Genomic DNA, 15702 nt, shown 5'->3' with positions numbered 1-15702 from the left:
TTCCACCTGGGAGTGGTCAGCTCTCCTTCCAAGCTGCCTCCTCTTCTTCCCATTGTCAGGATGTTGGACACATTTGGTTAACTGGATAGAATAACACCAGTTCCCAGGGACTTGGTCCATTATTAATTTTATTTATTTATTTTTTTGAGATGGAGTTTCGCTTTTGTCGCAGGCTGGAGTGCAATGGCTCGATCTTGGCTCACTGCAACCTCTGCCTCTGAGGTTCAAGCAATTCTCCTACCTCAGCCTCCCAAGTAGCTGGGTTTACAGGTGCGCGCTATCACGTCCAGCTAATTTTTTTGTATTTTTAGTAGAGACAGGGTTTCGCCATGTTTCTCAGGCTGGTGTCTAACTCCTTACCTCTGGTGATCCACCCCTCGGCCTCCCAAAGTGCTAGGATTACAGGCGTGAGCCACCGCGCCTGGCACGATTTGCTATTTTAATTCCCGTGTATATTAGTGTCCTATGGCTGCTGTAACAGATGACCACAAACTTGACAGCTTAAAGCAACAGAAATGGATCCTCCCACCATGCTGGAGACCAGAAGCCTGTGACTTAGCTGTTGGCAGGGCTGTGCTCTCTGGAGGCTGCAGGAAGGATCTGTGTGTTTGGCCCTTTCAGTGTTGTGGGTGCAGGCGTTCCACGCTTGTGGATGCACACCCCCCACCTCTGCCCATCTTCCTGTGGCTGTCTCCTTTGCCTCTGCATCTTTACCTCGTCTTTGTGTCTATGTTGCCTTTTACAGGGACACTTGTCGTTGGCTTTAGGGCCCACCCAAATCATCCAAGATGACCTCATCTTGAGATCCTTAACCTGCAAAGACCCTTTTTCCCAAAAAAAGACTATGCTCATAGATTCCAGGCCTTAAGACCTGGGTGTATCTTTCTGGAGGACACCATCCAACCCCTTACACAATGAAGGAAGGGAGGAGGGCCAGGTGCGGCGATTCACGCCTGTATTCCCAGCACTTTAGGGGGCTGAAGTGGGAGGATCGCTTGAGCCCAGGAGTTCAAGAGCAGCCTAGGTAACGTATTGAGACCCTGTTTCTACAAAAAGTGAAAAAAAAAAATAGCCAGGCATGGTGGTACGTGCCTGCAGTCCCAGCTCCTCAGGAGACTGAGGCAAGAGGATTGTTCGAGCCCAGGAGATCAAGGCTGCAGTGAGCCGTGATCGCACCATTGCCCCCCAGCCTGGGCTACAGAGTGAGACCCTGTCTCAAAGTAAGTAAATAAAGAGGAGGAGAGACAAGCAGGCATTTGAGAGTGATGGTCATGGACATGGTGGGGACTGGTGCAGGCTGGCCTGTGATGATGAGCAAGCTCTGTAACCATTTCCAGCCTCCACTTGTGTGTTAATGTCCACGTCAGTAGGAAGACTGTAGGCTGCCAAGAGGAATAAGTAGGAGGATTCTCCCGGGGAGGCTGGGCCTGCAGGAGGGCCAGTTCTCATGAGTTCTCATTTGGCACCTACCTTCAAGGCTGTGGTTCTGATGTGGGAGGCAGAGCCTGACCCCTCTTTGTCTTATTTTGTCCTTGCAGCAGCCCACCCATGTGCCCGTGACAATGGTGGCTGCTCCCACATCTGTATTGCCAAGGGTGATGGGACACCACGGTGCTCATGCCCAGTCCACCTCGTGCTCCTGCAGAACCTGCTGACCTGTGGAGGTAGGTGTGACTTAGGTGCTCTCTTTTGGGATGATGGACAAGTATCTGATTCTCTGCCTGCTGCGTGGCTGCCTGGCATCCTTTTAAAATCACAATCTGTAGCATCCAGTTTCCAAAGCTGATTGTCTCTTCCTTTGCCCTCCTTTCCTTTTTAGTATGTGCATTCAGTGCTATGAATTTTCCTCTAAGTACTGTGTTTCCTGCATCTCACAGATTTTGTTATATTTTCATTTTTGGGTAGTTCGAATATTTTTACTCTTCTCCTGAGATGACATCTTTGTCTCATGTGTCATTTTGAAGTGTTGCTTACTTTCTAAAGAGTTGGGGCTTTTCCAGCTGTCTCTCTGCTACTGATTTCTAATTTAATTCCACTGTAGTGTGAGAGATTATTTTATATGATTTCTCTGCTTTTAAATGTGTTAGGTGTGTTTTATCACCCAGCATCATGTGGTCTATCTTGGTGAATGTTCCATGTACTCTCGAAAAGAATGTGGATTCTGCCATTTTTGGGTGGAGTGTTCTAGAAATGTCAGTTGGATCCAGTTGATTGATAGTGCTCATCAGGTTGTCTATAGCCTTCCTTCCCGACCGCCTGCGTGAGCTGTCAGTTATTGACAGGAATGTGACGTCTCCAACTCTAATGGTGGATTTGTTGATTTCTCCTAGTAGTTCTATCTTTTTCCCTCCTTCTACCCTTACCCTCTTCTCCCCCTCGGGCTTCCTGGTGGTGGTGGTGGGAGAGTGAAGAACAATGGGCTTTAGGGCCAAAGAGGCCACGGTTCAAATCCTGGCTCTGTCACTTCCCAGTTGAGTGACCCTGGCTGGCGCCTGGCCGTCTCTGAGCCTCTACTTCTCTGTGAAATTAAGAGTATGTACCTAGCAGGCTGTCATGGGTATTAAGTAACAGGGCACTCCACCTGGACTCTGACACCTGATGCACAGAAATGCCAGCTGCTATGTCATGGGTGTGGCAGTAGTAATAAAGTGACCGTCTGTATCATCAGCACAGTGAGGCCTGCCTGTCCAGGGCTTTCTGCACCTGGACTCTGACACTCGATACACAGGAATGCCAGCTGCTATGTTGTGGGTGTGGCAGTGGTAATAAAGTGACCATATGTATCATCACCGCAGTGAAGCCTGCCTGTCCAGGGCTTTCTGTCCGATGCCCCTGTGCTTCCAGGTGGCCTTGGATCCTGTTGGTTCTGTGCTCTGCTCAGCTCCCCTTCTCCTGTGGGAGCTCCTGGGGCTCCGCTTCATCCTACCCACAGCAGACAGCAGCACGGGCAGGCACTGCGTGTAAGCACTGGTTCTTTTTCTTTCTTTTTTCTTTTTCTCTTTCTTTTCTTGAGATGCAGTCTCACTTTTTGCCCAGGCTAGAGTGCAATGGCACAATCTTGGTTCACTGCAGCCTCCACCTCCCTGGTTCAAGCTATTCTCCTGCCTCAGCCTCCCAAGTAGCTGGGATTACAGGCATGCGCCTCCATGCCCGGCCAATTTTTGTGCTTTTAGTAGAAACGGGGTTTCACCATGTTTGCCAGGCTGGTCTTGAACTCCTGACCTCGGGTGATACACCTGCCTTGGCCTCCCAAAGTGCTGGGATTGCAGGCGTGAGCCACCATACCCAGAGTGCCGGTTCTTTTTAGCAGCTTGTCTTGCTCCTGGAGAGACTGGCCACGGCCCAGGAGCTTGGGGAGTAGGACTGTGGGGTGCTGCCTCACACCTCGAGTTTGGCCATGAGCAGAGGGGATCTTTTGTGACTGTCCCCTCTGGAGTGTCCTGGCAGCTTTGCTCCAAGTTCCAGCCCAAAAGCTCAGGTGGATTTGCAACCCAAGGGTGTCTGTGCACCTCCCACAGATGCCCGTGCCTTCCTGGCTGAGAGATGGGGCCGTCAGAACAGTGCACCCAACACAGCCTTGGGCCTCCATGCCAGAGGCCATGCCCCTCCGTCCACTGCCCCTGGCCTGGGCTCCACATCCTCCTTGCAGGCTGGGCATGCAGCAGCACTCAGGGAACAGCAGAGTCTCAGGGACTGGGGACACAGACAGATACAGACGCAGGCCACTGGCACAGAGAGGCCGGAGGAGCCCTTGGCTTCAAGGAAGCCCCCATTTCCTAGGGCTTCTCCCTCCCGCTTCTTGCAGAAAAATCACAGAAAACAGAGGCTGGCCTCAGGAGGGGGATGCTGGGAAATCAGCCCAGGCCTTACTGAAAGCTGAGCAAAGCTCCTGCCAGGCTGAAATCTGATCAAGGAAAAAGCATCGGTTTCAAGCTGTCACTCTGCATCCAAGCCTTTGGATGTTTGGAACCCCCAGGCCTGCCCCATAACTGCTGGGCTCACCCGGGTGACAGGGACTGTGGCACAGGGCTGGCCTCATTTTGAGATGGAGCCTCCCAGCTTGGGGACTTGAGGCCCCTTCCTCATGGCTCAAGAGACATATATTTACTGCACCAGTGCTTGTCATGCTCTGTTGGCCACTTTGGGGAGATCACAGAAAGACAGGACTCACTGAGGTCTCAGACATGGACCTTTTGATAGTGGCAGGAGCCAGGCCGGTAAAGGGACAGCCAGAGTTGCCTCAGCAGTGGCACCACTACTGCTGCTCAGCCCTTTCCTGAGCTGGGCGCACCCCTGGCTCTGGCCCCAGTGTCCCAGTTACAACTCACAGGAGCTTGCTGCTTCTGATTGGGAGAAGAGGTCGGAGGCTTTGGGAGGCTGAGGGGCTGCTCAGTTTCACAGCTACTGAGGGAGGCTTGGGCTCCATCTCAGGCCTGCCCTGCCCTCACCCTCCAGCCACCGGCTCCCTGTCTCCCCCGTGGCCAGGCACGGCTTGCAGACATCTGTCCTTGGCTCCTCTCAGCTGCCGTGGGCCGACCGTGGCCAAGCGCAGCAGGGACAGCAGCTTCCTTTTATTTCTCTCGTCTTTGATCAGGCCCCCTCCCCTGTGCCACAGTCCCTGTCACCCGGTGAGCCCAGCAGTAACGGGGCAGGCCTGGAGGTTCCAAACATCCAAAGGCTTGGATGCAGCGTGACAGCTTGAAACCAATGCTTTTCCCTTGATCAGATTTCAGCTTGGCGGGGGCTTTGCTCAGCTTTCAGAGAGGCCTGGGCTGATTACCCAGCACCCCCTCCTAAGGCCAGCCTCTGTTTTCTGTGATTTTCTGCACAAAGTGGGAGGGAGGAGTCCCAGGAAATGGGGGCTGCCTCGAAGCTGAGGGCTCCTCCGACCCCTCGGTGCCAGTGGCCTGTGTCTGTGTCTGTGTCCCCAATCCCTGGGACTCTGCTGTTCCCTGAGTGCTGCTGTGTGCCCAGCCCGCACTGAGGACCTGGAACCCCAAGGGGCAGGATGGCCTCCACAGTCACCTGTAGGAAGTGGCCTCCACCCTCTCATGATCCTCCACTGCACAGCCTCCCCCTCCTCCGCCTCCCTGCCCTCTCCCGAGGTGTCCTCAGCCCTCCTGCCTGTGCTTTGTCCCATCTTCTGCAGGCGCCTGGGATGTGCTGACCGGTCCTCTGCTGGCTCCCGCCTTATGGTGGACACACTGGCCACCACAGAGGCATGACCCTGCTTCTCTGGCAGCCCCATACCCACAGCAGGTGTGGCTGCAAACCCCCTGCCTGCCTTCTCCTGAGGAGGGCGCAGTGGGCACTCAGGTGTGGCTGAGCAGGCGTGCGTTGGGCCGTGGAGAAAGGACTGCTTGCTCCAGTCAGGGCCGAACTTCCCGCCCCGAGCATTTCTGCTGTATTCGGTGCAGCGCCTGCTACTTAGCTCGGATCGCCAGTCAGCCCCCTTTCCCTTCTGCGTTGAAAAACAGACGGATGCGTATCTTCTTGCAGCAAATGTGTATTCTCCCCCCTTTCTTCTGGGCTGGGGCTGGAGGCAGGGCGGCGCCCAGGAGCTGCGTCAGTGGAGGATGCATGCGTGCAGCACCCGAACAGCAGGAATGCGGAGATGGTTCCAGTCCGTCTTCACTTCTGCTTGGAGGCCCAGACACACCGCTGCCTGGGTTTTGCTGGATGGGGCTGCGTGTGATGCTCTCCTCTGTCCCTTCCCCAGAGCCGCCCACCTGCTCCCCTGACCAGTTTGCGTGTGCCACCGGGGAGATCGACTGCATCCCTGGGGCCTGGCGCTGCGACGGCTTTCCCGAGTGTGACGACCAGAGTGACGAGGAGGGCTGCCCCGTGTGCTCCGCCGCCCAGTTCCCCTGCGCCCGGGGCCAGTGCGTGGACCTGCGCCTGCGCTGCGATGGCGAGGCCGACTGTCAGGACCGCTCAGACGAGGCCGACTGTGATGGTGAGGCTCTCCCCGCCAAGACCCTGGCCCTGCCCTCTGGGATAAGGAGCTTGGGGCTACCTCCAGCCTGAAAGGAGTTGGGACTCTGAAAAACCTTTGCTTGGAGGGAGTTCACCAAGTCTGTCTTTTAGGCTCAACAAGGAAAACTGCAATCCCACCCGTCCTGTCCCACCAGGCAGTATGGCTTGAAGGCGGAACGTGAGGGTCTATCTCAGCTTCCTGCATTAGCTCAGGAGTTTCACAGAAACCTGAGGCACGTTTGGTGGTGGGCTGCAGAGGCCCCCGGCTTACACCCCGGTAAATCCCTCCTGAACACAGGGCTGCCTCTACTGAGCAGTCTGTGGGGTTGTGCTTAAACCTGAGTGGTTTCTATTGACTGTAGAATCAGGAGTTAGAAGGAGATTTGCTCAGGCATCCTGGGCCCTCACTGACCAGCAGGATCTCCCTGTAGATCTTGATAATGAGACAACATCTCTTCAGTGCCCCCTCTTGAGTTTTCCTTTTTTTTTTTTTTTTTTTTAAAAACAGAATTTTCTTCTGTCACCCAAGCTAGAGTGGCCCTGGTGCAATCTTGGCTCACTGCAAACTCTGCCTCTGGGGTTCAAGTGATTCTCCTGCCTCAGCCTCCCAAGTCGTGGGATTACAGGCACACACCACCATGCCTGGCTGATTTTTGTATTTTAGTAGAGACGGGGTTTCACTGTGTTGGCCAGGCTGGTCTTGAACTCCTGACCTCAGGTGATCACCCTCCTTAGCCTCCCAAAGTGCTGGGATTATAGGCGTGAGCCACCGCACCTGGCCTGAGTTTTCCTTTTATAAATGACCTGTTTGGTTGGTGGCCTGCCACGTATTGTCAGCATCTCCGGCCCAGGACCGCCGAGGAGCTGTCAATGCCCTGCCTCTTCCAAAGCCACCGGCTCTGTTAGGTAACACAGTTGGAGTCTGGCTACTGTCCTATGTCCTCATTCACAAGGAGCAGACATTTCGTAGAAGATGAGGGCCTGGGAGTAGCCTCCCGGCATGTTTTTCTATAAAGGCACAGTGGCTAAGTCCTTCCAGCTCATTGACTGTTTGAGAATTTGATGGAGTCTGTAAACTAAGGGCCCAGGGGCCAAATCCAGCCCGCCACCTAGTTTTGTAGGTAAAGTTTTCTTGGGGCACTGCCACGCCCATTCATTCATTTATATCATGTCTGCGACTGCTTTCATGCCAAAGACAGGAGAGCCAAGTGGTTATGCTGGAGACCTACGGTCTTCAAATCCCCAGTCCTCATGTCTGGCCCTTGACAGACAGGGCTTCCCCAGCCCTGCTGCGCACCCCGGCCTGGCACCTGCTCTTCGTGATTTCAGCTCGCAGGAGCCATGGTTAGGAATTTTCCCTGTGTTTGTCCATTTTTCGTTGCTCTGAAGGAGCGCGTGAGGCCGGTGGGTTAGGAGGGAAAGAGGCCTGTCTGGCTCACGTTCTGCAGGCAGGACCAGCACGGCACCTGCATCTGCGCAGCTTCCAGTGAGGCCTCAGGAAGCTTTGACTCTTGGTGGAAGGCGAAGCGGGAGGAGGTGCATCACATGGCGAGAGAGGGAGCAACAGAGAGAGAGAGAGGGAGAGAGACTGACAGCACCTCGCCCTCTTGTTCTCACCTTGAGAAGAGGTGCCAGGCTCCTTTAAGCAACCAGCTCCCACGTGAACCACAGTGAGAGCCCACTCGTTACCGCAGGGAGGGCACCAACCCGTTCCTGAGGCATGTGCTCCCATGACCCAAACACTGCCCACGAGGCCCTACCTCCAACCTTGGGGGTCACGTTTCATTTTATTTTGCTTGTACTTGAGAAAGAAGCTCGCTCTGTGGCCCAGGCTGGAGTGCAGTGGCGCCACCGTCTAGACTCACTGCAACCTCCGCCTCCCGGGTTCAAGTGATTCTCCTGCCTCAGCCTCCCGAGTAGCCGGGATTACAGGCACCCACCACCACGCCCGGCTAATTTTTGTATTTTTAGTAGAGATGGGGTTTCACCATGTTGGCCAGGCTGGTCTCGAACTGCTGACCTGAAGTGATCCACCCACCTCAGCCTCCCAAAGTGCTGGGATTACAGGCATGAGCCACCACGCCCAATGAGGGTCACATTTCAGTTGCGATTTGGAGGGGCAGATGTGGGAACCATCTGAGCCCCCTAGTCCCACTCCAGCTGCCCCTCCTGTATGCCCTGAGGCACTGGTGGGCCCTGGCTGCACGCTCCGTTTCAGAAGCTTTCTTCCCTTCTCGGTTACCAGAAAATCATGGCATCCATGATATGGACAGGGTCCCTTTATCTCCCGTTCCCAGGGCGGGACCCCCGGGGCAGGGCAGGTGGGGAACTTAGCAAGCTCCCTGGGGCGGGCATGGCTATGGCTCCCTCCGGGTGGGCATCTGGGGAGGGGAGGAGGCAGTGGTCTGCATCCTGGCTTGCTCTTCCTCCCTGGCCAGAGGCCGTGGCTGCACTGCTCCCATGTGGGCTGGCTGTACCTCCTGTGAGTTCTGCTCCCTCCCCTCCCCGCAAGCTCTGCTGGGCACCACTGCCCTCCTCAGCCCCCACTCTCAGGAGAGGAGACTCCTCACGGCAGTTCTTGTCTTTGGCACCCACCCCCCAACCTGGTAGAGCCTTGGGCAGGGTCTATTACTGCTTGCATGGCTCGGACCTTCCCACAGTAGGCACCTGACAGATACCTCTTGGGGGTGGTGGCAGGAGGTGCGTTGTGGTCTCAGCCCTGGCAGTCCCTCCCCTACTCGGCATAGGCCTCATCACAGGGGTCCTCGAGGGAGGGTGGAGACTGCACTAGACCACTCCCCCGGTCCTAGAAAGGGTCCCATCCATCTGCTCTCTGTTTGGAGCCCAGACCTTGGTTGCTGGGCCCTGTGTGGCGGGCTGGGGGCGCCCTCCAGCCTCTCTGAGTGTGGCAGCCCCTCCTTGCAGCCATCTGCCTGCCCAACCAGTTCCGGTGTGCCAACGGCCAGTGTGTCCTCATCAAGCAGCAGTGCGACTCCTTCCCTGACTGCATCGACGGCTCTGACGAGCTCATGTGTGGTGAGCCAGCCTCTGGCATGGGGAGGGGGCGTCGGGCTGGGTTCCCCCGGGAGCGCGGGGTCTAGGGGAGGAGACGTGCCTTCCCAGTGGGGCTGGGCGCTGTGTGAGAGACTCAGGTGGCTGGGAGGCTCCTTGCGGGAGGCAGGGAAGCCTTTCCCAGGGCAGTGGCCAGGAGGAGAGACTGCGAGCTGTGGGCTGGGTGGCCATGGAGTCCGCCTTGGCGGGCGGGGCTGACCGTGCCCAGGTGCCTGCAGCACGCACCCACCCATGGGACCTCGTTCAGCAGCGTCCATCAGGCAGCAAGATTAGCCCTGAGGGCTGCAGTGGTCCTGCTCCCTGATGGCTTACTATCTGGCTTAAGGAGGAGGGATGTTCACATATGCACGTGTGTCGTGTACACACATGTACATGACACATCCCACATGCTCCTCAAGTAGCATGACCTGTGCAGTCATGGATGTAGGACCTAGCGGGTAGGAGGCCAAGGCAGTCAGGGAAGCTTCCTGGAGGCGGTGGCTCCTGAAAGGCTGTCTGATTCGGGCAGGAAGGGAGCTGAGTTCAGATGGGAAGTAGGAATGAGTCATTAAGTCTGGGGACATGGCCACACCTTCACTGTCAAGAGACCTGGGCTGAGAGCTCTTCTCTTCTGGCTGCAGCAGGGAGAGAAGTCTGGGGGTGGGGACAAGTGAGCTTCCTCAAGGGACTCCCTGTGTGCTTTGGCACCTTCATGCCAGGTCAGGCTTGGGACCTGAAGGCAGCAGTGGGGGTCACCAAGGGTCACATCCTCTGCTGGGCAGGCTCCCTGTCTGACAGGCCTGTGCCCAGGCCTCCAGCGCAGCCGTGGGCCCCAGCTGTGGGGGCACCGTTGATGCGCAGCCAGGCCTCGCACGGAGCCCGCACGCTTCCTGCCATTCCTCTCACATCAGGGACGCCCTCAGGATTGCTGGGCCGACCTTGTGGGAGAGTGAATGTGGCTTTTGCCAAAGCTGAGTCTGGAGCCTGGAAACTTCCTCCAGGGCAGCCTTGGTAGTGGGGTAGGCACAAGGAGCCCACCCAGAGAGCCTGTGCCTCCTGTGGCCTGGGGGGTAGCACCAGGGGCCGCCTGGCTTTGCACTTTCACCAACGTCACCTGGGCTGGCCAGGGCGCACTCCCTTCCGCCACCACTGAGGGCCCTGGCGAAGGAGTGAATACCAGGTTGCCTTGGCAGGGATGTGTTGAGGGCTGTGGGGAGTTGGACAGGGGCCAGGGTCGGAGGTGGTGGGGAGACCGGGAGGGTGGCAGCCGTGCAGGCTGAAGGGCTGCGTTGCCCTGAGGTTGTCCAGGCTCCCCAGGCCTAGCCTCCCAGCCCCCCTGCATTCTCCCCACCGTCCACCAGTGGCAGAGCCAGCCCCTTCAGGGTGCATAATGTCGGCCACCTCTTTCTGTCTCTGGCAGAAATCAACAAGCCGCCTTCAGACGACACTGGAGCCCACAGCAGCGCCATCGGGCCTGTCATCGGCATCATCCTCTCCCTCTTTGTCATGGGTGGCATCTACTTTGTGTGCCAGCGCGTGGTGTGCCAGCGCTACGCGGGGGCCAACGGGCCCTTCCCGCACGAGTATGTCGGTGGGACACCACACGTGCCCCTCAATTTCATAGCCCCAGGTGGCTCCCAGCATGGCCCCTTTACAGGTAAGGAGCCTGAGATATGGAAAGACCCAGAGGAGGCGGGGGAGTAGTCTGGCCAGCCTCGGGGAGTGGAGCAGGGACACACTACCTTGGGCCCTCTTGTGCGTGTGGCAGATGTTGCTAACCACTCATGGCATTCAGGCTTTCCTGCTGAGCCTGTGCTTGGCAGCAGAATCCTTCCACACAGAGGCCTGCATGGCCGCAGCAGCCCACCCTTTGGCACTGCAGGCGTGGGGGGAAACTCCTTGGACTTGACCTTCAGTATCCTAGTGGGACATGTGCTGTGTTGTCCACAAATCCTCATGTCCTCTAGAAATGAATGTGGGGCAGCTGGGCGCTCTCTAGAGCTGAAGGGGCCACTCTGTACCATAAGCAGCTTTGTCCTGAGTGCAGTTGGGACTTGTGGCTGAGCATGGTTATGGTTCCTACGTGGCCCAGGCACCAGGAAGGCAGGCTGTGTTTGTAGATGGCGGGGCAGCTGCACCACGCTGGTTTGTATCATACGGATGACCACGGTATATCTAAGAAGGCAGAGTCCCTGTGAGGTCCTGCGCAGCTCCAAGCTACCTTGAGGATTGCCTCTGCCCACCCAGCCCTGAGTTCCCTCTCCCCTGTTCTATCCTGCTGTCACCCCAAGCCAGCCTCATTGGGAGCCCGTTGGATGGCAGGTGTAGATGCGACCCGCTTCTCTCTGGGGAGCAGGGTTATCAGGCTTCTCAAGAGCTCTTGGGGCCGGGCGCGGTGGCTCATGCCTGTAATGCCAGCATTTTAAGAGGTCAAAGCAGGCGAATCATGAGGTCAAGAGATCAAGACCACCCTGGCCAACATAGTGAAACCCCATCTCTAGTAAAAATACAAAAATTAGCTGGGCATGGGGGTGGGCACCTGTAGTCCCAGCTACTCAGGAGGCTGGGGCAGGAGAATCACTTGAACCTGGGAGGCAGAGGTTGCAGTGAGCTGAGACTGTGCCACTGCACTCCAGCCTGGTGACAGAGCCAGACTCTGTCTCAAAATAAAAAAGCTCCTGGAAGCCTGCAGTGGTGACACCATCATGGTCACAGCAGCCCTCAGAGAACGGGGCCCTGTCTGTTCCTGGCAGGCTCTGTGCTGCCCCTCCTGGATTCCCTGCCCCAGCAACCGGCCCCTTGGGGGAGGTATCATGTGTCTCTCGTTTCGCAGATGAGTCCTGGAGAGCTCACCCTGGTAGTGGCCAGAGAGGCCGGCAGCAGAGGGAGGGGGGGTACATCTTCGACAGGACACACCGACCCGGTCTGGGTCGTGGGTAGTGGGAGCCGAGGGGACTGCCCTGTGTCTGTGGGGTGGCTCAGCTGAGCCTCGAAGCCACCTGACCCCCCGTCCCTTCCCCGCCAGGCATCGCATGTGGAAAATCTGTGATGAGCTCTGTGAGCCTGATGGGGGGCCGGAGCGGGGTGCCCCTCTACGACCGGAACCACGTCACAGGGGCCTCGTCCAGCAGCTCATCCAGCACGAAGGCCACGCTCTACCCGCCGGTGAGTGGCGGGGCTGGAGAGGAGTGGGGCGGGATGTGGCTGTGGGCCCCTCCCACCGTCAGTGCCAGCCAGAAGAGGCTTCTCGGGTTCTTAGGGGCTGTCCCCACTGTCGCCTCTGAGGCATGCTCGCCTGCTTCCCTCTCTACAAACATTCTGCTTTCTACTTTAATGACATTGTTGTCTGTGGATACTCTGAAAACCACACAAAAATATAAAGAGCTGAAATCTCACGTGAATCCACCTCCTAGAATGGCTGTGGGGTCATGTCAGCATCCAGGTGGCCGCCTGTTGCACACGGCCAGCCCAGTGATGGCCTCCTGCACCAAGCCCGTCTGCCCTCTGTGAGCTTCCCCTCGGCGTGCCCGCCACAAACCCCCTGTCCTCCCAGCAAGGAAAACAGCTGGATGGTTTTGTGCAGGACAGACACACAGGGTGATTTTCGTGGCTAAAATCCTTCCCGGAGCTTTCAGCAGGCGGAGGGGCTGGCTCTCCCCGAGCCACAGCCTCCAAGTGAAGTGCGCCTGAAGAGGATAAACTGCTGGCGCCTTCCAGCATCCGTGGGGCCGGCTGGGGAGAACGCCCATTTCTGGGAGCACAGCCCCAGGGTGCCAAGGCGAGCTTGGCACCTGGATGTGAACCCCTGTGTGTTGACACGCTTTGAATGCTTTTCATTTCTTCCACAATCAAGTTCGCGCAGCTGTTCGCCCCTAAGGTAAAGCCAGCCCCTCCGCTTCCTCTGGGGCCTCGCCAGGGCGCCCCACCTCGCCAGGGCGCCCTTCTGAGTGTTCCTCACGTATGGGGTCTTGTCTTCTTTGTTTCTTTCTTGTTTGTTTTTTTTTTGGGACAGGGTCTCGCTCTGTCACTCAGGCTGGAGTGCAGTGGCGCCGTCGTGGCTCACTCCAGTCTCGATCTAGGCTCAAGTGATCCTCCCACCTCAGCCCCCAGGTAGCTAGGACTGCGCGCATGCATCCCCATGCCCAGCTAATGTTGACATTTTTTGCAGAGACAAAGTTTCACTCTGTCGCCCAGGCTGGTCTCAAATTCCTGGCCTCCAGCGATCCTCGCGCCTTAGCCTCCCAAGGTGTTGGGATTCCAGGCGTGAGCCACAGCACCTGGCCTGGGGTGTTGTCTTTTTTGTTTATTTCATTTTTACTTCTTTTGTGGGGTGTTGTCTTTTTATTGCACCTGACATGGTGGGCCCTGGGAAGGAAGGAGCAGAAGAGGGTTATCCTTGGTTTCCTGGACAGGAACTGAGTCTTCTGGAGGCTCCAGGGCCCGGCTGTGTTTGGGGACAAAGGGAGCTGGGAGCCAGAAGCCGAGAGTTTAAACTACTTCTCTGCTCCTGCTGCTGCACCACCACCTAACCAGCCAGGAGCGCCAGAAACCCCGAGCACAGCCCCATGCACACAGCAGGAGGCTCAGGAAATGGAATTCTCCTTTCCTATTCACCCTTGGGAGCTGGGAGGAGCTTATCAGGCAATAAGAGATGGCACTGACCAGCCAGCTATTTTTTTTAAATCACTTGATTGTTTAACCATACAACTCACCCACTTCAAAAAGTGTACGGTTCCGTGGGTTTTAGGGTATTCACAGATGTGTCCAACCCTCACCACGGTTAATTTTAGAACATTTTCCTACCCGTAGAAGAAGCTCTGCATGAAGCTAGCTATTTTCAAATTAGCAAACTTAGGCTGGGTGTGGTGGCTTATGCCTGGAATCCCAGCACTTTGGGAGGCTGAAGTGGGCAGATCACGAGGTCAAGAGATCGTGTCCTGGCCAACATGGTGAAACCCCATCTCTGCTGAAAACACAAGAATTAGCCAGGCGTGGTGGCGGGTGCCTGTAGTCCCAGCTACTCGGGAGACTGAGGCAGGAGAATTGCTTGAACCCAGGAGGTGGAGGTTACAATGGGCCTAGATAGTGCCACTGCACTCCAGCCTGGAGACAGAGTGAGACTTATATGTCTCAAAAAAAAAGAAAAAAAATTAGCAAAGTTACTTTGCATCTGTTAAATATATGTTCATGGCACAAAATTCAAATGGTACAGAAGAGCCTGCAGTCCAGAGGGACCCCCGCCCCCATGACACCAAGCAGGATGCCCCGGGAGGCATGACTTCTGTGGTGTGTTTCTGTATGTCCCCCCAGGAGTAATCTGTGCATATGCAAGCACACAAGAGCGTGGACTTTGTTTTCCCAGCAAAAGATAATTGTAGATTTACGTGCAGCTATGAGAAACAGCGCAGACCCATTTATCCTCCGCCTCGTTTACCACTGTGCTACCATCTTGCATGACTTCCGTGCCTGTCATAAGCAAGACACTGATACAATCTTCTGACCTTATTCAGATGGACATAGGTGTTTTTTGTTTGTTTCTGAGTCATGGTCCCCCTCTCTCACCCAGTGGGAGCACAGTGGCGCAATCATAGCTCACTGCACCCTCAAACTCCTGGGCTGGAGCGATTCTTCTGCCTCAGCCCCGCAGGTAGTTGGGACTGCAGGCGTGCCCCACCATGCCGGGCTACTCTTTAAATTTTTTTTGTAGAGACGAGGTCTCACTATATTGCCTAGGCTGGTCTTGAACTCTTAAGCTAAAGTGATCCTCCTGTCTCAGCCTCCCAGAGTGTTAGGATTACAGGCGTGAGCCACTGTGCCTGGCTGACATACGTGTTTTCGTAAGCCCAAGAGACAGCATCTGAATAGTCAGCGCTGAGCTGACTTTGTTGGCTTTTGCTACTAACAATATATAAAGGCTAAGGCTGGTGTTATGCTGGATGCGGTGGCTCATGCCTGTAATCCCAGCACTTTGGGAGGCTCCGGGTGGGCGGATCATGAGGTCAGGAGTTGGAGACTATCCTGGCCAACATGGTAAAACCTTTCTCTACTTAAAAAAAAAAAAAAAAAAAAGGAAAAGTTAGCTGGGCATGGTGGCGCATTTCTGTAGTCCCAGCTACTTGGGAGGCTAAGACAGGAGAATCGCTTGAACCTGGGAGGTGGAGGTTGCAGTGAGCCGGATTGCGCCACTGCACTCCAGCTTGGCAACAGAGAAAGACTCGTCTCAAAAAAAAAGGCTGGTGTTCTGAGTGTTTCGGGGGCTCCTGGCTGCCGTATGCACCCCGCCTAGAACTCTGCCTTAACTCATCTCCTGGTGGTGGTGCTGTTGTTTTCCTCATTTTGCAGCAAGGAGACTGAAGAACTAAGCGTTATCCACTGGCCTGAGTCGTCGGGTCGGTAGGCAGTGGGGCCAGGCTGGCCAGTGCACGACCGCCCTTTCCTCTACTTCCCCTGCACCCTGAAGTTTGTTCTGCTTCGAGGACAGAGCTGTCACATTCTTGGTGGCCGAACAGCGCTCCTTGTGAGGCGTGGCTGGGCTGCCTCTGGAGGCCATCAGGGTCCCCTCTCCTGTTGTGGTGGAGCCTTGGCCGTTTTAACCGCTCTTGCCAAGTGGCCCTCCAAAGGGGACAGTCCATCTTTTCTCAGCAGAGGGCCACATTGGCGCATGCCTGTAATCCC

At 56.2% G+C, this 15702-nt stretch overlaps 1 protein-coding gene across 2 annotated transcripts in view; it reads left to right on the top strand.

The window, feature by feature from the left end:
• Positions 1-15702, top strand: part of LRP5 (LDL receptor related protein 5) — a 131919-nt gene that overhangs the window by 110783 nt on the left and 5434 nt on the right. For both annotated transcript variants that reach the window (XM_032282590.1, XM_032282591.1), the window contains 5 exons: positions 1539-1664; positions 5720-5956; positions 8902-9012; positions 10448-10684; positions 12053-12192. In XM_032282590.1, the coding sequence (XP_032138481.1) occupies positions 1539-1664; positions 5720-5956; positions 8902-9012; positions 10448-10684; positions 12053-12192 (851 nt within the window). The remainder of the gene's footprint in view (positions 1-1538; positions 1665-5719; positions 5957-8901; positions 9013-10447; positions 10685-12052; positions 12193-15702) is intronic.

The sequence above is a fragment of the Sapajus apella genome, unplaced genomic scaffold, assembly GCF_009761245.1.
Source record: "Sapajus apella isolate SASKATOON/1434 unplaced genomic scaffold, GSC_monkey_1.0 scaffold14, whole genome shotgun sequence".
Lineage (NCBI taxonomy): Eukaryota > Metazoa > Chordata > Mammalia > Primates > Cebidae > Sapajus > Sapajus apella.
The sequence above is the reverse complement of the archived record's forward strand: the minus strand, read 5'-3'. Positions and strand labels throughout refer to the sequence as shown.